General features: G+C 40.1%; 1 protein-coding gene across 2 annotated transcripts; it reads left to right on the top strand.

Moving 5' to 3' along the window:
* The first annotated feature begins 1624 nt into the window (after positions 1 to 1624).
* Positions 1625 to 24504, top strand: LOC122869067 (ras-related protein Rab-40C). 2 transcript variants are annotated; one of them, XM_044181628.1, is made up of 7 exons: positions 1625 to 1949; positions 2757 to 3106; positions 9465 to 9525; positions 13396 to 13456; positions 13653 to 13730; positions 17039 to 17261; positions 18662 to 24504. In XM_044181628.1, the coding sequence occupies exons 2-7, from the start codon at positions 2965 to 2967 to the stop codon at positions 18934 to 18936; spliced, it is 840 nt and encodes a 279-aa protein (XP_044037563.1). In that variant the 5' UTR covers positions 1625 to 1949; positions 2757 to 2964; the 3' UTR covers positions 18937 to 24504. The 2 variants fall into 2 exon arrangements, with proteins under 2 accessions (XP_044037563.1, XP_044037562.1); XM_044181627.1 differs by having other exon boundaries at positions 1625 to 3106.
* Positions 24505 to 25104: the final 600 nt, after the last annotated feature.

Genomic DNA, 25104 nt, shown 5'->3' with positions numbered 1-25104 from the left:
TTCCTAAAAATTATGCTATAATTTATAATGCTTTGTTCATTATTTATGTAGTAATTACACAGAAGATGGCTTCTGATGACTTTTAATGGTTTTTTGTATCTTAATTTTTAATGCTTGTGGGTTTATGCCTCTGCTTGCTTAGTGTGCATATTAAGGTTTTATGGTACAAATAATTCTTAATTTTTTAAAGCTATATATTCTCATAATGGCCCAGAAAGCAATTAGGGGAATAAGGGGAAAACACTACCCTTTAATAACCCATCTGAAGCTTTTCAGAATAAAAGCACTTAGGTAACAAAACAGCTCTAAACTCTCTAAAAAAATGTGTGCTGTGATTTTTTTATTACATTTTTAAATAGTTATTGGGACAAAGGGACAATTTGACTTTTCAGATTTCAGCTGAGTCATTTTGTGACTGTAGGATGCCCGTTTCTGTCGTTGGATGAGTTGTCAATTGCTTGTTTAATAAGTTTAACTTTGATTTACTGAATAACAGACCTAAACATAGTTCACATTATATACTTAGATGCTTAAAATAAATCTATTACTGATAGATAATAGATAAATAAATCTACTTTTAACCCAATCAATCAATCAATCGATGCATGAAGAGCATGTACAGTAGTGAGCTCCAACGGGATTAAAGGATTTTGTAGAAATTATATTCCAAACCTGTTACCGTAAATGTGCTTTACTCATCATATTCTCTTTAATGATCTCATTCAAGCTGTTGCTGCCAACACAAGTCGGTATGCTTCATTCATTATGTGTGTGTAGGTGTTCATCCTCGGGAGATTGTTCTGGCAAATCTAAAGAGAGGTGAGTCATGATGTTACACAAATAGATTTGACACAGATAGCATCAAACACACACTCAGCTTACTACTGTCTATCACATGTCATAATATTACTCATGCTCCCTTGCAGTTATGCTGTATTCAAACAACAGGGAGAAATGGCTAAAAAAAAATCTGATTTTTTTTTTCTCTCTCCCTAAAATCTGCTTTAGTACAGTGTTTTAAAAAGAGAAAATCCCATTGAATCTAACATTTTCAGCTTTGATTTCAAGAATGGTGATTCATAGCAGTCATATCAGGAAACAAATGTTTGTGCCAAAACAAAACCTGAATTTTAAAGAAACAGTCCAACATTTAAGGAAATACTGTGTGGTGTGGCAGATGGAAGGGTTTATACAATTTATAATTAGCTTCTTATTTGTGTATGCTAAGAGCTTAAACTGATATGAGGTTCATTTTATTGACTGTAAGAAGGCAAATAAGATTTCCTAAAATCCCCCAAAGCTGTGTATTTAATTTTGCTTAAGGCCCTCTAAGAGTGTCAGAGTTTCACTTTAATAAACAATGATATTTCAGAGCTTTAATTTAATCATGTTTTATCCACATGATACGTGGTCTTTGCCATTGTTCTGTACGTACTCAGTGAGAAATTAATCATCTTTGTTGTCCACGCATTCCCCTCACCATCTGCGTGTTGTTGACAGCAAACTTTGATGGACGTTTTGCTTTAGCCAATGTATGCCGCTGCGTATGTCACCGTGGAGTCCGCGTCCAATCATTGGGCGCGGAGGCGGGGCCTGGAGTGAGAGGGCGGGAACTGAGGAGACGGCAGCGCACTGTAACGAGCAGCCGATCTGTCAGCGGCATATTCAGTGTTGTCGTGCGGCACTGAGAAGCCGCAGCTGTAATTATGATTAAACATAATGGAGAAAAATGGAAAGATCACGGACTGAGATTACTGAGTACACCTGCAGATATTTGGACTGGACGTAAAAATTCCCCAGCCGTTTGATCCTACTGCTGATATCGGTATTTTCTGGATACAACGCAGCGAAGTTACAGGAATCTTTGTCATCCCGGACTAAAGAAAGACAAGGGGGCCTGAAATTACACGGACGTCGGTGGAAGTTGAGCTACGGGCTGCGCTAGCTAAGTTAGCATTTAGCTTGCTGTTAAAATACCAACAGTTTTTTTTTATCCAGTGGGAAGTAGGCTTATAAAGGATAATGCAAGGTTATATGTGGCTGTGTGTAGCGTGGCATAACGCATAACTAGTGACAGTGTGTTTAAATAACTATCGCGTCTGATGACTGCTTTGGTAACGTTCGCACCAGTGATAATAGCTAAGTTAGCTGGCTAGCTCTCTGGCAGGGCTAGCTTGTTGTTCCCCTTGCTAACATAGCCAGCAAGCTTCTCTTAACTGTGAACAAAAAGACAGTTACACCCTCCAGCTTTGCAGTTTGTTTGCATACTAGAAAATATATCTCAGCCGAGATATTTGCTCATAAAATTTGCAAAGTGGTAATAGCCACCTAGCTTATTATAATTCACCATTCCAGACAAAAAGCATGTTTTTCTTCCCTACATAGACTTTTGCCACCAAGTCTACAAGAGTCATCCCGTCCAGATACAGCTTTAGTTACCCTTTGATCGTCTGTGCTCTTACTCTTTAATAGATGTTAATCTGTCACTAAGATAAGGGTCTAAAGAAGGAACTTTAGTCTCAGATTTTGGTTAGATCTATTTATAACCTGTCAGTCATTAGTTTGAAAGACAGTACCAGTTGTTTACATTAGGTGAAGTTTTTTCCCCCCACGGAGCACCACCTGTGACATTATTTTTTTTACTTTAGCATAAGGGATGTTTTGCCTTTCAGAACCACATTTTTGCCACCCACCTTGCTTTTCAAGTAGGACATTTCCGTGAGACTGTGTTCTGAAAATTACCTTCTTGCACACAGTTTGGAAGACTGTTAAAGTTACCAGGCAAAACAAGGAGGTGGACCCCCATTCAGCAAGTTCATGGGATAACAAACATTGCCTTTGTTTTGGTCAAGTGAGTAGAATAATACACAAGGGGATTTGTTGGTTGGTTACCCATCCTTGTGTCTGCTGGGGAAGTTTACAGTCACACATCTTCAGTCTCCGCTGCCCCAGATGTGAGACACGATGGGCAGCCAGGGCAGCCCAGTGAAAAGCTATGACTACCTGCTCAAGTTCCTCTTGGTCGGAGACAGCGATGTGGGCAAAGGGGAGATCCTGGACAGCCTGCAGGATGGATCAGCCGAGTCCCCGTACGCTTACAGTAGTGGTGAGTCACTCTAATCTCAGCTGATTGGGACCTCCTGGCTCAGTTTTGCCCTCTTAGATGATGAGCTCCTTGTGTTGTGTCATGCTTGCTCATCACAAAAGTCCTGAACATACTAGCTGCGCATTTTGCTGTGTGGACTGTGGAGAATACACAATGAGCTCTCTGACGCTTATAACACAGAGCATTCACATGGAAGCAAGTCAGAGTCATGATTGTATGCGCATTGTTGTTGAGTTAGTGGATCATTTCACTTGATAAACAATAGTTTTCATGACCTCATAGTCTAATAACAAAACAATAGGTTTTAGAAGTATACATTAAACACTGAATATTTTCCAGTCAACATCCTCTCTAGTATGATGGTGGTTCCTTGTTTTTCCGTTAACAGCTACAGTGGTGTCCAACTATAAAAAATAAAGGAAGCTGCTAACCTAACTATAGCAATATGATTTGGTACTTGTATATACATGTATTTGAGCTGCGTAGCCATCTCTGCGAGTATGCTGCAAAAAAGAAATCTAGTGTAGGTTTGATTTGACCATTACTGAAACTGAACGAGATTCAGATTTTTTTAAGTCATCTGTATTTTTTACTTTAGAGTAGCTACATTTGGGACCACCAGCTCTTTTAGCTCCATCCACCATGCTGTAGAGGGGAAGGCTGATGGAGCTGTGCCCAGTCAGATGATCCCTCCCTGGGTGTTGCAGCTCAGATCACCTGGCTCTCTCAGTGCTATTGCTCTGGGGCTGACAGCCACTATCTGATCACTGCCTGCTGCTGCACTAAGCTGGTGGTCTGTGGCTGCTGTACATGCATACTAACACACCCCCACTCCCATCAGAGGGAAGCCCTAGAAGAAGAGCAGATAAAACAGAGTTTAAAACAGATTTTAACCATGTCCATAGTGTTCCAGTGTTTTAGATTTTTACTGTTTCTTCCAGTTATCCGGTGTTTTCCACAGATTGAGTATCAGTTGGTACACTGCACAGCATTGCATTGACAAAATAACTCATGATATGGTAGTGACTTTTCTATACTTTCTATAATAAAAAGCCTGTATTTGTTACAAGGCTTTGTCATTATAAATACCACATTGCTCCTGCTCCTATGCACGAGTGCCTGACGTTTGCTTTGTTGTTGCAATACTATTTTCCCTTGTTTCTTCAAAAAATAATTGGCAGCTTTAACTGCATTTCCCCAAGGGAAAAGAACAAATAATAAATGTAAAAATACAAAAAGAAATTGTCGTTAATTCTACATATGGAAAACATTTTATCACAATAAACATCCTCTTATTGGTGTTGGTTAAGTAGTGCAATCACACAAAAACACAAATTTAAAGCCCTAAATGGCTGCAGTATGCTTCAGAAAATATTCAGCAGTAATTTAAATAATATGTAAGTTAGCATGCAAAAACTCTGGCATGGTCCCCAAATAGCACAGGGTTACTCCTGCTATGCTAAATGAATCCTGTATCACTGGAATCACTCTGATGATGCTTAAAGACGTCGTATGAGTTTGTCAAGGAACAGTAGTGAGGCGCACAGCACGACAGAAAGATAAAGAGAGTACATCCATCACATGCGTGCAGCCTAGTTAGACTCTCTCCTCCACTTTAAACCACTGATCTAAGAATATACGCTGCTCAGTTATTTATTTCTTGAAGGTAAAATGTGCACGTGAACTGTATTTGTTAAGATATTTGCTCCAGCAAACTGTCCTCATCCGAGATGCTGTCGTAGATGATTCCCTAAATATCCATTTAGCTTTTCAGATGAAGATTTCCATCTCCTCCCCTTAGGATGAAAGCAACTCTTCATGAAAAATACATCAGTCAGCAGAGTGACCCCTTTTCACCAGTGCTTATCTAATGAATTCTGCCAAAGGGTGATGCTGCCTGTTGGCATTTGGCAGCAGTGTGGAGACCTTCCCAGGTCATGTGTGTTTTCAGACACCCACATTCACTGAAGGCCAAACTGTTTCTTTGCAGCGGGTGACAGTGATTTAAAGAGGGAGCTCATCATTACAAATAAGCAATAAAAGTCTCCAGTAAAAGAGATAAGAGTCTCTGCATCGTGGTCATAGTATTGCTCTATTCTGGTAGATTGTTGGTGGCTCTAATTGCACTTACTGCATGCACAGTAGGTTTTTAGACAGTTAAATCATAATGTTTTCAAATATCTAATTTAGAGGTGAAAAGATTATTCAGTTAGTCGATCAGCAGAAACTCAATCAGCAAGTATTTTGATAATCAATTAATGGTTGAAATCATTTTTCAAGCAAAGATGCCAACCATTCTCTGGTAGCAACTTCTCAAATGTGAGGATTTGCTGCTTTTAAAACAGTGCTAGCTGAATTACTTTGGGGTTTTGGACAAAACAAGGCATTTAAAGACGTTACCTTCCACTTTAAGCAATGGTGACGGGCATTTTTCTCTATTTTCTGACATTTTATAAACAAATAATTAATCAGAAAAACATGCAGATTAATCGATAAGGAAAATAATTGTTATTTGCAGCCCTAGACTGTAATACCACTTTACTGCCCAGCCCTAGATGGAACTCTATTTGACACGTAAACAGTGTTTTAAAATGTAACTGCAGTGTGGATGAGTGGACGTCACCTCTGACTTTAGGTTTCTGAACACCAAGCCCATGGAGAACCTGTCATTCCTCTGAAAACAAGCTCTTTGCCAAAATGTGAACCCAGGCCAGCTTCTAAAGAGTCTCTAAAAGAGGAAGATGTCCTAATTGATGCGAGCGAGATCAAAAGCCTTCAAACTGCTTCATTAAATATGGAGGACAGAGTGGAACTCAGCTGAACACGCTTCAGCTGGGATGTTTGTGCAGACAGAAGCTCAGCTATTGATTTCCATCCCTCTGGCAAAGAGAGGTTAGCATGGAGGGAAGGGGAATGCTTCAGAGGAACCTAAATATTTGAAGAGGAGAAAATCAGGACATAAGAGCAGATTTTAATTGGATGACATTGTCCTCAGGCTATGATTGGTTCCCTTCCTGATTTGGGGCAGACAGTTGGATAGACGAGTCTGTCACATTTCCTCCTCGGTGATCAGTGATTGTGTGCAGTGCTGACACCAAAGCTGAAACAATTAGATTTATAAATTTGTCGATCGTCGGAAAACTAATTATTATTAAAACTAAACTATTTTGGTCTTCGATTAATCACTTTAGTAATTTTTTAAACAAATGTGCCAAACATATTCAGGTTCCAGCTTCTCAAATATGAGGATTTTCTGCTTTTCTTTGTCATATACAGTATGATTGCATATTTAATATCTTTGGGTTTTGGACCGTTGCTTTAGAAAAAACAATCAGTTTCAAAACGTCACCTTTAGAAAATTGTGATGGGCATTTTTCACTATTTTTTGACATTTCATCAGAGCTGAATTAGTCAATTAATGAGTCGGTTGACAGAAAATTAATCGGCAACTGCATTGACAATCGTATAATCGTTTCAGTAATTTTTCAAGTAAAATGCCAAATGTCTGGTTCTAGGTTCTCAAATGTCAGAATTTGCTGTTTTTCTTTGTCATATTTGATAGTAAACCGAACATATTTAGTTTTGGACTGTTGGTCAGGAAAAAACAAGACGTTACCTTGGATTCTGGGAAATTGCGAAGGGCATTTTTCACAACTTTTCTGACATTTTATGGACAAAATAATTTGGGGGTTACAAATAAATTCTGAGGGGATCTCAAGATTAATTTTTCACACTTCGATAAGGTTTTGAATTTCACAGTCGGTTGATGTTAGCCATCAGATAACACCAGCCTTGGAGGAGTGAAGCCAATTAAAATGCAAAAGCAGCTTGAAAAGACACTTTTCAGTGCAGCTGCAAGACTCTTAAATCTTTTTTTCATCAGCACACACGAACAATGGAATATTCCCCCGGGGTCATACAGGCATGGCGGCCCATTGTTTGTCTATAGCCATGGACTGGCTGTTTTGACAGTGGCATATCCATAGACAACAGTTATCGCTGGATCCAGGCCAGCTCAGCGATAACCCCCTATACTGCCCTCCTGAAGGAGAGAGGGGTTCAGAGTGTTGGTAGGTAAATAAAAAGCTGAACCTGGTCTAATCCTCTTGAAAGATGCACAGACTAACACAAACCGGCTGTTCAATATTTCCACAGAGCTTAGCTGTAAATGCAGTCTCACTGCTGTCAAATGAGATTTTCTGCACTTTGCTTTCTTTTCTTCCCTATTTAATTTCTTTCCTCACAACCTCTACATGTTATGTACACCTGCAGAATTTATTTCATATTCCATGTTACATTAGTTTACATTAGTCTTTGCTGTTCTGGGTTCTGTTCCAGGTTTTAAGGGTTCCTACATGATACAGCTCCACAGCGCATAGTAAGGCTGTACCCAGTGATAGCTGTACTTTGGAAGAAAAGATAGCTTAAACCTTTCTTTTATGTCTTACTTAGTGTTGGACACTGTGACGATATATACCCGGGAGGCAATATACGAAAATGTGTCTGCTATCAGAAATGTTGTAGAACCATTCATACAGATGTTGCTATAGCAGCCATACTTGTCTGGTCACTGCTTCCATAAACAGTTTCTCAATTGATTTTCTGGAAAATGTACTAATAATAAAGTAGGTAATTACATATACTGTGTGTGAGGATTTTAGCCATGTTGCCCACTCCTATGCTTACTATAGTGTTTTGTACAGTGAAAAAGGCATCATCTCAAACATTACCATAGAGTTAAATCAACGCCTCTCTGACACAGTATGAACAAAAGCTGAACATTATAAGCTTCACACAGCTTTGAGTAGGCCTACATCCAAAGAACAAACAAAGTCAGCCGACTCCCAGAATAGAAGCAGCAGTATTTAGCTAAGACATCAGAGAAGCTATTGATTATCTGGGATATCTAACTGAGCCCTGGCGACGAGAGGAGAGGAAGCACTTGGTACAAAGCCCTGCACTCGCTCCAATTCAATTAGGCTAGCCTGAGCTCAGCACTTTAGCTCAGCAGCAGCTTTATGTTGCCTGGAAAATTGGAAGATATTGCTAATGTCGTTAGCCAGCAGCTGCTATCTGCCAGAGGCTGATTCAGTCATGTGTGAGAGTCTGGGAACTGGGAAGGCTTGCTCCTTGGCTGCGCTGCGCACACTACTGTTGTGTTAATGTCTTTTCTTCCCAGGAGTCTTAATGTTAAATGTTAAACCTAACGTTTCCGTTTGGTGGTGGTGCAAGGGTTTGTTCAGTATGGGCTTGTAGGCCAAAGCTAGAGGTGGAATGATCCGCTGAATGATCAATTCGTTGGCAGAAAATTAATCAATGTCACTTCTGAAAATCCTATTAGTCAATTATCGTATTTATTTCTCAGCAAGATGCATTTTGTAACAATTTCTTCACAATCGCACATAAAACTGTTGTGTAAAAAGATAAACATCTTATAGGAGGTGGAAAACACTGATTATCCAGTGCTTCACCTGTTTGCCCTCAGGTGGTACAAGACTCAGTGAAAACGACAGGAACCTGGCGAGCAGACTCGGGCGAACATGTGGAGACATGGGGCGGCAGGTGTAGCAGACAGGTTTGCCAGAAATTAGCTAAACAACGAGCCAGAACAGAGAGATTTGTTAGCTGCCTGAGGCTGTATACTGTTGCGTCCGTCCAGACGGTTAAACAGTAAACATGTTTTCTGTAACAGAGTTTAAAAGTGAAAGTTTAAAACTGTGTTATTTTTAGCTCAGTAGCAGCATGACTCTAGGGACGGCCGCGTTGGTCTGTCGGACTGAAATATCTCAAACACTATTGGATGGATCGACATGACATTTGGTTCAGGCTTTCATGTTCCCCTCAGGATGAATCATAATAACTTTGGTGATCCTCTGAGTTTTCATACAGCGCCGTCATCAGGTCAACATGTTAATTTGTATTTCTATAGAATTTTATTGATGGGTCTAAACCTACAATTTACATACATACGTGGCTGTTATTAGCAACCAAGAATTTAGTCAAATTTAGAGAGGAACGGAGAAGATGAGCCTTGTCATGAAGTGAAGGTTCAGTAAGAGTTTGTCTTATGTTCACGTTATGAGACGCTGAAAGATCTCCACTGTGATATCCTTTGTGTTGTCACCCGTAAATACACTGTTGTCATATTTATCGTAGCTAATCACAGTTCTCTGTAGTGTGTTGTGGTAAAATTTACACTTTGATTCAGTTTAAGTGGCTCAAATAGATAATGAGCCGTTTTGTCGAGCGTCAGCTTGTCTCTGACTGCAGCATTGTAATCTTGATTGATGCTGGCCTTCTTGATGCATCCATTTGCCTAATGCCTGTCTCTGTCTGCCCTTTGTCTCTCTCTGTCCAGGTATTGACTATAAAACCACCACCATTCTTCTGGACGGGAGGAGAGTGAAGCTGGAGCTTTGGTAAGTGCACATCACTGCTGAATAACGAATAACCTGTTGTTGTCTGTACAATAGAGAGAGTCACTGCTGCTCTTTTTCTGGCATGCACTCTTAAATCCCTCTACAGTACCGTTCTAGACCGACTAGACCTTTTTATTATGGGCTTGTCCAGCCAAATTATGAAAAAATATTTATAGAGTTTTGATTTTATCTGCCCATATGTTGAATATCTGTCTCTTGTGGTGCTCACAGCATTGACAAGTGACACAGGAACAATACAACAACATGTCCTTCAAGGAACAGTGTCCCTGTTACTCACGATAATCCACTTACTTCACTGTTAACTGTTTCCATAAGGAATTTCTTCGGTAGAAAGTAGCTCAATGAAAAATGATCTGTCTGTGGATTATCCACAGTAACTGGGAACATTTTTGAAAGTCATTTTTCGGTGCGTTTAGCACCACAAACAAAATTCCATTCAGCTCCATTGTATTGGGGTGGAGACAGAAATCGCAGAGACAGGTATCTCAAAATCTTTGTGTATGTCTAGGGACCCCTAAAGGTAAGTGAGTGTAAGTCTGTTCACAAAGAATCATTAAGAAATAAAATTTTCGGTTTTGATTTGTGTGAATTTGACCGCTCGTGTTTATTCGCTCCAAATAGCTGGTGTACCAATTGTTCAGAGGTTTGCTGTAAGCAGCTGACTTTGTGTATATGGGAGTGTGCCTGTGCTGTGTTTGTGTGACAGCTCCGACAATGACTGGAACCCTCCAGTCTCTTTTATTTTTTTGTCTCTGTATGTTCATGAAGTAGATTCATGAGAGCTCCAGGATAAACACGAATTTTTTTTACTCAAATTGAAACATTTTCAACTCAGGCAGCCGTGTCTTCAGCTCAGTTCGTGCCGCCCTGGGTAAATTCATGTCAAGCTGTGCCCACGCAATTTTGTAAATTGGGTGAACCGACCCTTTAACCTCTTTACTGACACTGACCTGCTGTTGGGCCAGCCTTTACAAACTCATGCTATGTAACCAAGCATTGTTCAAACCCACTAAATTTAATTGTAATTCTAGTGGAGGTCCTAAAGTTTCCAAAGAAGAAGAATATGTCAGGCTGAATTTTGGGGAAATGTTTATAAAATGATGCCCAATGCATCTTGAATATTTCTGTTTGATGGAATGGTGCAGCCATAAAAAACATGAAGTCTTGGGTCTGAATATTTCACTCAATATAAACATCATAGAGCTTCAATGAAGAGTTGGAACAACATGATACAGAATATGTCTGATACTGTCAGACAGTGAAAGCTACTTAAGGGAAAAAGGGGGAATACTGTATGTCAAGGGGTTTAATTTACTCTTTTTAAAAGCAAAAGAGCAAAACATAAAAATACACATAAGTAGGAAGGTTTATGTAATGGTTGCATACTGGCGCAGAAACAAAACATATTTGCAGAAAGGTCACACAGAGGAAAAGATGTTTAAGCATGTGAGTGTTTCACCAAACTGGATGACAGGCTTACTGACAGGCAGCAAAAAAAATATCCATCTCAAAGCACATTTGATCCACAAAACATAAAAAGGTATCCTAGTAACAGTGTATTACATCAAATGTTTACTTTTCAGTATTATATAGCACCTATCTAAACCAATACACTAGACACCTAATATTGGCATGACACAGAAAAGAAACCATACCCAACTGCAAGGTGCATGTACTTTACTGCCAGTGTTGTGGGTGCAAGTCTCTATCCACTGCAAATTGTTACATGCCTCACTAATAATCTTGCATCTGTAGAGATGCAGCAGATAAGTGTAATTGTCAGTTAAGACACACTGCAGTGCTAGGCGAGGCCTGTTTGGTGGAAGTAGGCCAAGGAATTCAACTACTCAGGGGAGAAGCAACGCCTTGTCTTCCCTGTGGAGAGAAAAGTTTAAAGGCAGCCCTATGATGCAGACTCTTCTTTATTTTTGCTGCCTCAGTCTTTCACCCTCTTCTCACTGTTGTTTTACTTTCTTTATTGTCCTTTCTTCTTGCTCAAACTCTTTACCTCCTCCTCTGCTTCCTTTCCATTTCTGTCTGTGTTGCCATCTGTGTTTGTCGGTGTCTCATGACTGAGTCTCTCATGACTGTCTCTCTCTGAGCTGGCAAAGGAGAAAAACTGAAACCAAAAACTTAAAGGATAAGTCTGGTGTTATTCTATATTTTGCTTATTGTCAACAAATCACATGAAAAGACCAAAACAAAAGTATTGTGTATATCCAGACCCTGATATATCTTCTTCCTCTGAGCCATAGAGCTCCATTGTTGTCCAAAAACTATTAAAAACACATCAATGAGTCACATCGTTGCACTGGTTCCTTCATTACCCTGAACACACACACTGTAATTTATTTCATTTTTCCTCTAAACTGCAGGTACAATATTTTAAAAACTCTACATCCTGCTAATCTGTGGTGGGAATCGTTTTGTCACCACACTCACCACCGACTTTTGGGCAGTCACCAAGTAGTCACTTCAGATGGGGGACTGACCGAGTTATGTTTCTCTTTAATTTAGTTTTTTGACAATCATATGCCTTTTATTAGAGGGATGGTGAGATGAAAGGAAATGGGGTGAGGGAGAGATGGACTCAAACCAGGGACGTTGCGTTTCACGGTCGCCGCTTTAAACCCCTAGGCCACAGGCATAGAAATGATTACTATCAATTAATTAAACCATCGCCAGGCTCGAAGACCAATACAGTACCAATATACTGTTTATTAAAAAGCTGATATTGGCCTGTCAGGTTTATCCAACGTCAATAAGACAGGTGAGCATGATTTAACTCTTTAATAGTCATTCATAAAGCCAGTGCTGCACCTGCCTTAAGAAGCGTAAACATTTAGTAGTAGGGACATCATTTCTGGTAGACTGCACAATAGATGATTGGCAGATGATTGTCTCTCAGAAATCAACATCTGACTGGATGAACACACAACTGGCTGAGCTGTAACTGGTCTTTGCAGACTGGAAAAGCACAGCAGGGGCAGCTGGTCTGAAATTGTCAGATTTCTTCAAACTCTCCACCAAAAATAGTTTCTAAGTCTGAGATGCAAAACAAGCTATGAAGTTGTAAAATTATGCTTTCTTTTATATCTGTAACGTCTGTTTTAAATAGCTGTTCACAAGGTTTGGGAGTGTAGAGAGGCGCCAGATCATCTAAACACTCTCCTTGGATCGCTGATTTGTCAGGCTCAACTAATCCTCAGTTATTCTCTTTGTAAAAACTGAAGACACATGATGAAAGATTTGCGAGGCGGAGAGTATGCGTAAGCATAACTGGCCTCTAAAATTTGTACATTTGGATTTTATAAGGTGGCCACAAAATCACGTGAGAGACGAGAAACTTGTGAGACAAAAAATGGCCGTAGTAATATGGTCATCCAGATATGAGTGATGGACATGCAGTAAAAGTACATAGAGTACATTTAAGTTAACTTGCTTTACCTTAAGATAATGCAGTTAGCTCTACACATTTTGACTGCTGTCTCACATTGTGTCCAGTGCTGAAAAATCTATCCCTCATATTTTTGTTTATGAAACTCACCCATGTACTACAAAGATACTGGTGATGAATATGAATACATTCAAGGCGTTGGCCTTGTGGTGCTCAGTTCGGAGAACAGTCTGCTCCTATGAGTCAATACAGGAAAGTTCACGGTTAAAACTGAATAAGGGATTTTTGAAAGAAAAAGTCAGACCAGTTTTCAGGCCAGTGTTTTTTCCTCGAGGCTGGAACCTGCTACTTTTTCTAGCTGTTGAGTCAAGAAAAAAAAGAGTTTTTACTTCCTGGCAAGCTGAACACATCTGCGTTGTCTATTAATCTTTCTTTCTACGTTTTCTCTTCAGGGACACCTCGGGACAGGGGAGGTTCTGCACCATCTTTCGCTCATATTCCCGTGGGGCTCAGGTGAGGAACAAACAACTTAAACAGACTCAGTAAACCTGCTGGACTTAATCTGAAGGTCCCAGTTTTGGTCACAGGGATTACAGACAGCATGAGTCTGTTGACTGTATTGGTCAAATGCAAATGTACAAACCAGCTGATCTGCCCACTTTGATACTCTGAGACTTGCTGTTGATCTTGTATGTGTGTCTCTCCTCAGGGGATCCTGCTGGTGTATGACATCACCAATCGGTGGTCATTTGATGGAATCGACAGGTGGATCAGAGAGATTGATGAGGTGAGTCTAGGAGATGGATGATTGATGGGTTTGATGGATATTGGCAGGGTTGATTTTATTTGATTTTATTTTTTTTATTTGCCCATATTCACCTTAGAGCTCAGGCAGATATCATAACTGGGGAGGGAAGTGAGAACGTTAGACTTGAAGAAGTCCAGGGTCTGTATCACAAAGCGAGATTGTGGGTTATCGAGCTATCTTTGTTGGGCTTAGCTCAGGTTTTGCAGTATCACAAAGTGGGCTTTTAAAAGTAACTCTTTTTTTCTTATATCTTATCTTCACGAATTTGAAAAATATCGTATCCAGAAATCAGAGTGCTCCTCAAGAATGACATGTTTTCAGGATTTCTTGTGGCTTTAGGGTGTAATTTTTTTGTTAGCTTGTTTTACCCTTTTTCATTGCTGCAACAATCAAGCTGGATCTTCTAATGATTCTGGAAGTGGAAATTTGATTGCACCTTTTTGTTGTCAGACTCCAGCAATTAGAAAAATGTTCCCGTTTATAAGATGGGACAAAGGGTCAATAGAAGGAGTTAAGTTAATCACTTAAGACAACCTGTGTGTGTGGGGGGGGGTTACTCTCATCATGTCCTTCCTGCTGACTTAGAAACAAAGAGGATGTGTGTGTGTGAGAGATATTTTTGGCCTGTGGAATGTATGTTTCACTTTGGCCTTTCCTGCTCCACCTCCACAGATGTGGTGTGGTCGGCCACTTTTAAGGACAGAACTAGCGATGGAGGGGTGAAAAATCTGTGGATGATGGAAGTTAAATGGTGTGTAGAGAAGATGAAAACAGATGTAGATGTGCAGTTCGAAGTGCACTGTTTAGATTTAATCACTGGTTATGTGCTGTATGTTTTAGTGATTACTTCATCATCCTGAACCGACCGTGTTTTGCCCATGTGTTGTCACAGTGTAGGGCTGCAACTAATGATTATTTTCAGTTTTATTATATCATTATTTTCACTTTTATTAATTCTATTCATCTTTAATTAAATGTTTTTGATCAATAAATGCATCAGTCTATAAAATGTAAGAAAATAGTGAAAAATGTCCCTCCCTTTTTTCAAGGCAACAGTCCAAAATCCAAAAATATTCAATTTATAACAATATAAAACAGAGGAAAGGATCAAATCCTCACATCTGAAAATCTGGAAACAGAAAATATTTGGCATTTTTGCTTAATAAAATGCTTTTATTGTGAGTTACTTGTATTCAGAGGCCTTTGAGGAAAACATGCCTTGATTTTCTTAAAAGACCAAACTGGTAAGTGATTACACAGCATCTTATCTCGTTTTTGTCATAGTCACCTCATCTTTGCATGATAGCTGACAGCGTGGACTCATGAACTCTTGGAGAAGTGTACAGTTGTTTTTTTTGTTGCCTTCATGGCTCTGAAATCTGAGAAAACCGAGTTGGCTGTTGATCACTGTGTTGACTGTAATTCATTAATATTTGGTGTTCTGGTAATCTGGTGTTACCTAAATACAAACACATATAATACACATCATTTTTATATGTCAGCAAATACTTCAACTTAAACTTTTTATTGTCCCCAGGTGAAACATGGAATAATAATGGAATAAAATACATAAAACATATCATAAAAATATGTAAAACATAACCACAAAAACTAAAACCTACCACACAAGATCACGGATAACAATACATCAGTGACAGCATAACAAAGTTAGCAGTACATTTAGCCATCATTATCAATCCAGTTATTAATAGTTAAAACAACATTATCACCCACCAGTTTTAAATCAAATACTTAGTTAGAGGAATGTCTCACCCTGTTAGACCTAACCTTTAGTAATCTGAATATCCATCCCGAGGGTAGAAGCTCAAACTCTCCATACAGAGGCATGAGAGGCCTTTTGAAATTGCTTTCTTGTGGAAAATGTGAGACAGATCAGGCAGTTTAACACCAATGATTACTTACTTGCCACTGGCAAAGTTCAAATCCTGGCGTCTGTAGAAACCCTCAGTATTTGCTGCTACCACTTTTTCCACCATCACCACTGATGCCGCTACAGCTGTTACTGTTTCCTTTGTGACTGTTGCTGTTGCTGGTACAACACGGACCTCAGTGGAGAGACTCTGAGCTTGAAAAGGCTACAGGGAGGACACTCTGAAGAGAGGCTGATGAGTGGTGACAGTCGGGAGGAGTGAAGGAGTAAAGGAGGAGAGAGGTCTGCCTCTCTCTGCCATCATGTTTCATTCAGTTTGTCAGAACAGATGGAGATGAATTAGAGAGACCTGAGCCTGAGTGGCAGGAAGAGAAACATGCTGCTTCCTTTTGAGTTGTTGAATTAATAACAAGCCTCCGCTGGTCACTTTGTGTGAATGTAATGTCTCTAATTTACTTTCTTTCTCTGTCTGATGCTTTTAATCAACTGGAGATACTGTATAGCAGAGATTCTTCTAATGTAATCAAAGCATGACAACTTTCCTGTTTAAATAATTTTAGAAAAACCAAGAGACGCTGGCTGTATTTACTTAAACACCTCAGAATATTTGTAGATTGGGAACCCTGCTGTTAAACCAACCTATTTCTCTCATATATTTACCTGATATTTTCCTGATCTTTGTTTAAAAACATATTTATTGAACATCAAGAACTGTGATTGGTCAGCTTTGGCTGCTTGTGTTTTCTCCTACAAGTTTCTGATGGCGTAAGAGATTATACATTAACATTAACACACATCTAGTCTCTGTTGCAACTCTGCTCACCACAATCACTGTTCTCCATGACAGTGAATGAAACAGCATGAACACAGTGACTGTTAACGCCTTCGTGCGACTACAAATCCAGCTTAATCACATTTTTATCAGATTCCACACTCAAGACATACGCAGGAATCTCAAGGCAAGTCAGTAACTGTTAAGATGTCTTACTCTGGATCAAAGTGTTGGTCATTGCCATCCCTTACCCCCAACTCTAGCGTGCAAAAAATGGAAATATTTTATTTATTTATTTATTTTAACCTTTTATTTATAGAAGGTAGTTTGGCTGAACATACATGCTCTTTTACAGCAATGCTCCATTAGCAGTTCAGTAGAATAATAGACAATAGACAAAATAACAAGGACAGACAGAGTTAATAAATAAAGAGAAAACTGACAGGCTCAGAGAACGCTTATTGAGAATGCTCTTAAAATTACCGAGAAGAATACGTTTTTTTTTTATATAAAAGAATGGTTTGAATGTCAAAACAAATATGAGCTATTAGGATGTTAGGTTCATAAGTGCAGCTATCAACCAACGTTAATTCTGTCCCCCGTTTGATTTTTTTTCCTTCCCAGCATGCTCCAGGCGTGCCTCGAATCCTCGTTGGTAACCGTCTGCATCTGGCCTTCAAACGGCAAGTTCCCACTGAGCAGGCGAGGGCGTACGCAGAGAAGAACGGCATGACCTTCTTCGAGGTGAGCCCTCTGTGCAACTTCAACGTCATCGAATCCTTCACAGAGCTGTCGCGCATCGTCCTGATGAGGCACGGCATGGAGAAGTTCTGGAAGCCCAACAGAGGTGAGTGGACGGGGGTGACAGTGGGTACACCAAAGAAATAAACTACACCGGTCAGAACTATTCCTGAAATGAACTGAACAACACAGCTCGTGGAGTTACTTTCAGACAAAAGGGGTTCATGAAGCTTCAGTAAATTCTCATATAAAGGCCACTATTCAAATAATAATAAAACAGTATTTCTGCTCAAAAGAAAAATAGCCGTCTGTTTAATTACACTTTAGTTTCAATTGGATTAACCGCACTCCTTTGGAGTCCAGAGGGTACAGTAATAAATCTGTGCCGTAGACAGAATTCGTGTCATTCTGTGACGCTCCGTGCTAATGTACCAAAATAGTCACCAGATGGATGACACACTCCCTCATATGCTAATTAATTCTCCCTCATTCCTGTCTTCCTTTTGTCTGCCTCATCTGTAATTACACAGGGCAGCAGGTGGAAGTGATGTCCTGCAAACTCTCAGAGGATTAATAATGAACTGACTCGGGCTTGCTGTGTCAGTCTGGACTTTATTTATGTCATCAGGGCTTGTCGTGTTGACACTGAAGTCATTTACAATTCAATTAAGATCTGACTTCCCTAACCTGTCTGCGGCTCGAGGGCATTTTTACACCTATCGTTTGTTTGCTCTGGTCCGGATCAGGTGAAGAGTTTGTAAACCTGGAGCGTTTTCCCCTTGGTTCGGTCTCTTTTCACACAGAGAAAAATCCAAGTGAACCAAAATGCCTCACTACAAACCACGTGAGAACGTTCACTCTGCTTATTGGTCCGATGTGTCTGGGGCAGGGGCAAAAAAGTAAATACAGGAGGAAGTGGACTAGTGAGTATTTCTGTGAGAGAAACATTGCTATGCAGTTTAACATGGAGCAACGGCACAGTTGGCTTTTGCTCATAACCGTGGTGATTATCTGGACAATATTCCAGGCAAAACTATACCAGCAGAATGCCGAACGCACTTTGAAGAAACGTCTTGCAAAGAAGACGTGCTGCCTTCAGACGGCTGAGCAGAACAAGGGAGCTAATGCTAACCGTCAACATGTTAAACTGAACGTGTTCGGTACGCGTGATATGATAATGGTAGTGTATGGTAGTTGGGTCGGATCACGTTCCCATCTCAAACGAACCGCTCCAGAGTTCATTTGGGACCGGACCGAGACCACCTCCTCTCAAAGGTCTCGGTGCAGGGAAAAAAAACGGAAATCTTTAAAAACACCTCACAAATATATAGTTTCTTTTTTTTTTTTTAAAGGCTCCGTAATCATCAGAGTTATCTTTTAAAGTTCCAGTACAGTTCGCAGACTCCGTGTCGAGTATGTAGGAGTTTGTGCTAAATATCTAACAGCTGGAAATCAGAATGTCACGAGCTCAGCCTAACTGTTAACCTCCTCCCTCCCTCTCTGCAGTGTTCACTCTCCAGGACCTCTGCTGTAGAGCCATCGTGTCGTGTACGCCGGTCCACCTCATCGACAAGCTCCCGCTGCCCGTCGCCATCAAGTCCCACCTCAAGTCCTTCTCCATGGCCAACGGCATGAACGCTGTCATGATGCACGGACGCTCTTACTCGCTGGCCAACCCGGCCGGCGGCTCCAAAGGCAACAGCTTGAAGCGCTCCAAGTCCATCCGTCCACCGCAGAGCCCACCGCAGAACTGCACCCGCAACAACTGTAAAATCTCCTAATTAACGGCTTCCTCGGGGGGGTCCGTTGGAGACGATGAATGATCGACAGCATGGGATCAGGAGACGGATGTACAGGATGTTGTTAGTTGGAGGAAAAGAGCACATCCCTGAACCTGAAGAGCTTAAGAGCATGAATGATGGATAAAGGGATGAGTGAGTGCTACTTCTCACCTTCATGAGATCATGTTAAAGAATATGAGCTCGAATGGTGCCTCAAGATATCGGAGGAGAACGACGACAAACATTTTGGTCTCCACAGACCTGATTCTCACTACTACCAACTGCTAAAATGAGAGAAATAGATTCACTCCTGTCTGCTGGAGTGTAACTACATGTACAGAAATCCCTCACCAACTCAAGCAACCATATTTAGTTACTCTACATGACGCACGCCGCTCAATGTGTTTGTGCATCACAGAAATCACCTCAGCATCACATGTCTTTCTTTTTCTGTCTGGTTATAATTCCACCTTTTTCTGTCCACATCTTGGTTTATTTGCTATTTTAATGACCAATAAGCTAATGATCAAGACACTAGTAACCAGTCAGTCCTTTACTGATCATTGTTTATCCTCAGCTGGATGTAACAGCTGTGTTTGAACACTCATTGAAGTTCAAATGTTTTATTTGATCCACAAGTAACACTTGCTGAAGGGAAATCTTGGTGACAAGATGAGTGAAGGCTCCCATCCGGTGTTATAGTTGGGGTGGAGGTCTTCAGGCAAACCTGACCCCCCCTAAAATCCCGAAAGACGCAACCTGAACCAGATCTCAGGTCTAGACTTGCTAGTGTGCCTTGAGTCAAAGTCAATTCTAAGTTTTGCCATAGAGGTTTCTTGGGTCAATATAAACCAAGTGTAATCATCAACAAACTGCATTTTTAATGAGCCAGTTCACCTGCAGCAAACTGGCTTAAAACATGAAAACAACCATGAATATGAAATTGCACAGATATGTCAAATTCCCCAGTAACCAGTTCACACATTAAAATTTTAGGTTTATAATATAACTCTGTGGTTTATGCTGCCACCTACTTCGACGAGGGATCCAATGATGCTTGTTGCCATGGATACCAAGTAGCCTACATAAGATCTCGCCACCTTTTTGTGAAATGCCTTTTTAACTTGATGCGAAATGAAGTCATGTTTCAAGGTAAAACAAAAAGAAAACTGTGGCGTAGTGTGGATCGGATAAGGCTGGAGATATTCTATATTTTATATATTGATGTTTTCTGTTTGGCCCAAGAGCTTCTGGGAGTTGTAGTCTGGATATGAGATGGAGAAAGAAAGCTTCACATCTGCGTCACCCAGGGGTGCTGTCTGGATCTACGTGGAGATTAATTTTACTGTCACTCCCTCCTCCTCCTCCATCTCCTCCTCCTTTCTCTTTTCCCTCTCTGCCAAATGTTTAGGGACTCCCACTCTTCGTGTTTCCAGATTTCACGCCTCACCTGTCATGTCACACCTGTTACATGCAGCAGGAACATGCACACACCACCACCAGTCCAGGCTAGTTTTATATAACGCATACGCACAGTGCACTCAGCTCTTATCTGCTCCCTCACAGTGATACTCTACTCAAATTCCATGTTTTAAGTTTCCTGCTCTGTGCTTAGTATGATCCAAATAATCACTGATTCACTAAAATATGTCTAAATATTACGTAAGTATTAAGAGTAAATACTTACATAATATTAAGTATTAAGTCGTATCTTTTCCGACAGTACGAGTGTTTGGAACATACTGAACTAGAGCTGAAACGGTAAGCCGATTAATCCGTCAGTCCACAGAGAAATAATCACCAATAGTTTTGATAATCGATTAATCGTTTAAGCCATTTTTTCAAGGCAAAATGCTGAATATTTGCTGTTTCTAGCTTCTCAATGTGAGAATTTGCTGCTTTTCTCAGTTTTATATAATTTTAAACTGAATATCTTTGGGTTTTAGACTGTTGGTTGGAAAAGACAAGGCGTCTTGGGCTCTGGGAAACTGTGATGAACATTTTTTCACTCTTTTCTGACATTTAATTGTCAAAATATTTATTTATAGATCATTTGATAATTAAACTAATTAATAATGCAGCCCTATACTGAAGATACAGATGTTGGATTTTTCCAACATGGGAACTGGTCTTTATTGGACTCTGTTGTATCACCATGAGACATGAATCCTAGCAACCCAGCTGTTCATGAAGAACAAAAGTACAAACCTTTTGAGCCTGCAGAGGATGAGTGTTTGATACTAAAACGATTTTGGGTGGAATATCACTTTACCTAGCCTGTGCCAAAATTTAAAACCAGTGACTATAATAAACACTGTTGCCACACCTGTTAGATTACCCAATTCCTGTTTTTCTGTAGTATGTGGAGTCCGTACTGAACCCCCCTCCCACCCATGGTATGCACTAATGTGTTTTCCATACATTCGTTTCAGTGTCAGACATGGAGCGTGAGCTTGAACCTGGAGGGAAAGGGAGAACAAATATTTGAGGCTGTCAGAAGAGCGTAGCTCCTGGTGTTCGGGCCGTCCTCAGTTGATGGCGAGAGCGACAGTGAAAGATCTGATGAGTGTAAACAGAAACCAGTCAGAGTAGCTGGACAGGATCAGGTGATACAAAGGCAGAAGTTGTCAGGTAAAGTGGAATATTTTAAGTGTTGATAGTAAACAGTGACCCGTGTTTCTCTGAATGTTACTCGCTCCTCGTTTCCCACAGTATTAACTTAAAGGACCAAACTGGTGGTTGATGTGGGTGATCCATGATAGTGAACTTGTTATTTAGAGCTGAAACTCTTTGTAAAAGATCGACAGAACTATTTTGATTTTCAATTAATCGTTTAAGTAATTCTTTCAAGCAAAAATACTAGAAATTTGCTGTTTCAGTTATTATAAATTGTGAGGATTTACAGTTTATGATAGTAAATGACAAAAGAGATATATCAGGCTTTGGATACACGCAGTTGTGTGTTAGTTTTGGACTTTCCATGGGATCTGTTGACACACCACCATTCGTCACCTCGAGATAACAATATAATGAAGTTGTGAACATGAGAAAACGGTTAACAGGCTTTATTATATTAGCAGCCACATGTTTCCCCCTCATGTTCTCACTCTCCGCTGCATTCATGTCCAGTGGGAAAGACAGATACAGGTGGACGAGTTGTAAATATTGTTCAAAAACAAGGAAACATCTGCTGTTTTGCTGTTTAAAAAAAAAACATTAGCTCCAGTTTGTCAGTCGCTTGGTTCGTCTGTGAAAAGATGATCACACTGAACCGAGTTCGAACACGCGAACTCTTCCGAGTCGCTGCTTTTTAAACACCAAACCATTCTGACTGGATCTCCCACAGGAATGAATGCAGCATGTCTTCTTCTCTCGCACTCTGATCTGCACCACCGCCTCCGCATGCTGTCCCATGATTCATAGCTGCTGAATAATAGATGCTCTTTTCATAGATCTCTGGAGGGCTTCATCAGTACGCCCCGGCTCTGTCTCTACCTCGCTGCTCTTTCATCCTCCACTCCTCCACAGGGAGCTCAGTGTGGTTTATTTCTTCGTCTTCACCAGTAGTCCTCCTCGGCTTCTGCCTTTTATTCTGCTTTGTCCTGTTTCCTTTCTCTATAATATATAGAATTAGCCTACCTGCTTGTTTTTAACACCACATTTTCTCCTCAGGTGTTTAGTGGGGTTGCCCTCCTAATCCTGATCCAGTCCGTTCAGCTCAGTGTTAATTCCCTGTTTTATCTCAGGGAGTTGTCTTTGCCTCCAGACTCACGCGGTGAAGCCTTCCACTGATCCAGAGTCAGATTAATGCAGTGTAGCCAACACCAATCCTTTAACTTGCTTTAGCCCATTTACTACACATGATTTATACTTTACATCAGCGGTTCTCTGCCTGTTTGTTTGGCTTGCGGCCCTTTGACACAGAGTCGAGTCTTCTTGTGACTCACTTGTCGCACATGTTCAGAGTTCAGTCAAAGTTTAGCTTCTCGGGTTGTTTTATTTGAATACTTTTTAGGGGCCTTGAGAGATTAAATTTAGTAATTTACTACGAAAAGACACAATTAGAAAAGAGTTTTAAAGAATTATGTTTTTTAAGTTGTTATTCATCTCACGACCCTTCAGATTAATCCTGCAACCCTCAGATTGGGAATGAGATTTTTTATTCAGATTTTCATTTTGAGGATGGGGATGTGAGTTGGTCCACCACTTTGGTCCTGATTGAAATATCTCAACAACTATTGGATGGATTGCTATTGAATTTTGTAGAGACATTCATGTTCCCCTCAGGATAAACAGTAATAACGTTGGTGATCCTCTGGCTTTTCATGTAGCGCCATCATCAGGTCAACATTTTTATTTTTCAATACTCGCAACAACATTCCCATTAGCCTCAACTGTACTTTGTGTTTAGTGCTAATTAGCAAATGTTAGCATGCTAACATGCCAAACTAATATGGTGAACATGGTAAACCAGCTAAACATCAGCATGCATTATCATTGTGAGCATGTTAGCATGTTGACATTAGCATTTAGCTCAACGCACCGCTGTGCCTAAGTACATCCTTAAAGAGCAGCTAGCATGGCTATAGACTCTTAGAGTTGTTGATACATACTGTAGTTAAATAAATAGAAACCAGCAGCTGCGAGAAGGCTCAGAAGAACACAGAGATTAATGTGATTCGTAGTAAAAGGGTTCAAATCTGTCTCTCACCGGGTTTGGTCGTTTAAAATAAACTGGCACCTGTCTGACCAGAAGACCATCTTATTCATGGCTGCGGTCTCCATGTGTCCCGAGTTTAAAAAGATAGATACAGCTGACACACATCGGACAGCTTGTATTTTGTGTTAGCGTTAGTTTCCTCATCATCCACGTTTTAAGTAAAAAGGAGCAAGTCTGTAAAATGAGCCGAAAAGGAATTTGACTCGAGCTTGTTGCCAAGATTTTTAGAAGAGGTTTCCCTCTCTGTGATGAACAGGAAAAGGCTCTTATTGCTGTTGCTGCTGCTGCTGACTCGCAGAGCATAATAACCCTCACCGGGTGTAATGATATTGTTTTTGTGTTATATTGTACATCCATCCTCTTTGTGTTACGTGATAACAACCGTTTTCCTCCATGTTTTGGTTCTACCTGTCCCTTTGTTTTTGTATGGACTTCCTTAGTGTTTGTTGACCCTTTGCAAAATTGTGTTTCTCCTGAACGGAGTTTCCATCTTGGATTTTCATTTTTAAAAGATGGAAATGTTTGTAGAGGATGGTGGGAGATTCAGGGATGCCCTCTGATATTGCCTGTTGGTGGAAGTGTTTGTATAAAGGAGCTGACTGTTGTGATAATGATGACAACTTAGACACAAAAAGAAAGAAAAACACCTGTAAAACACTATTCTGGTTTTTGGCAAAAGCTGCTGAGTAATCTGAAGCGAGTGTGTGAGTGTGAGTGTGTGTGAGGATGTTCTTCAAACACCAAGCTGAACATTTTTCTTTTTTTTAAATTATTGATTGTACAGTTTTAAGGCAAGGGTATGAAGAGAAAGACTTTTTCACAATAAAATTATTGAATGTCGAAGTCAAGATGTTGCTGCTGATTGTTTTTAGGTGATTTTTGTTGGACCGCAGCTTTAAAGGAGTTTGGCGTTGTTTCTTTTGGGAAGGCTGCCATCTACTGGAAACACCACATCACATCTCTCTTCTAGACAGAAACATCCCGAAGAGCTCATCCACATCAACACAATTAACCGTCCTTGTGTTTGTCCACATTAGAGCCAACAACTAGTTTGTGCAGATACCAGGTTAAGCAACACACGACTACATTTCTTCTCAGATGTATCTTGTTTTATTTAAATGTCTTTATTTGGTATTCTTAATAACGCTAAATATGAGTCATAAATGTTAGTGTCCTGTTAAAAGAACAGGTGTAAGTACTGTTTCAACATACAATTTCAAAGTCCAAGCTTCAGCTTTATTGTAATTTTACAATAAATTAGAATAAAAAACAAGGTAGTATAAGAAACACTATAGCAATAGTGACACTGAAGGAAGAAACAAAGAAACTATACTGTAATTACAGAGAAAAATATAAACATATAAACACTATATGTTCAATATCACTAAGTTGTGCAAAGAATTGAGGTAGAAGTGGAGCAGCACTGAAGGATGAACTATTGTTGTTAT

The sequence above is a fragment of the Siniperca chuatsi genome, linkage group LG21, assembly GCF_020085105.1.
Source record: "Siniperca chuatsi isolate FFG_IHB_CAS linkage group LG21, ASM2008510v1, whole genome shotgun sequence".
NCBI classification, from domain to species: domain Eukaryota; kingdom Metazoa; phylum Chordata; class Actinopteri; order Centrarchiformes; family Sinipercidae; genus Siniperca; species Siniperca chuatsi.
The sequence above is the reverse complement of the archived record's forward strand: the minus strand, read 5'-3'. Positions and strand labels throughout refer to the sequence as shown.

Bases quoted from the DNA above. Each gene is read 5' to 3' on its own strand.
- LOC122869067 (XM_044181628.1), top strand. From the start codon at position 2,965: ATGGGCAGCCAGGGCAGCCCAGTGAAAAGCTATGACTACCTGCTCAAG. The intron at 3,107-9,464 runs GTGAGTCACTCT...CTCTCTGTCCAG, and splicing joins CCCGTACGCTTACAGTAGTG to GTATTGACTATAAAACCACC. The intron at 9,526-13,395 runs GTAAGTGCACAT...TTTTCTCTTCAG, and splicing joins AGAGTGAAGCTGGAGCTTTG to GGACACCTCGGGACAGGGGA.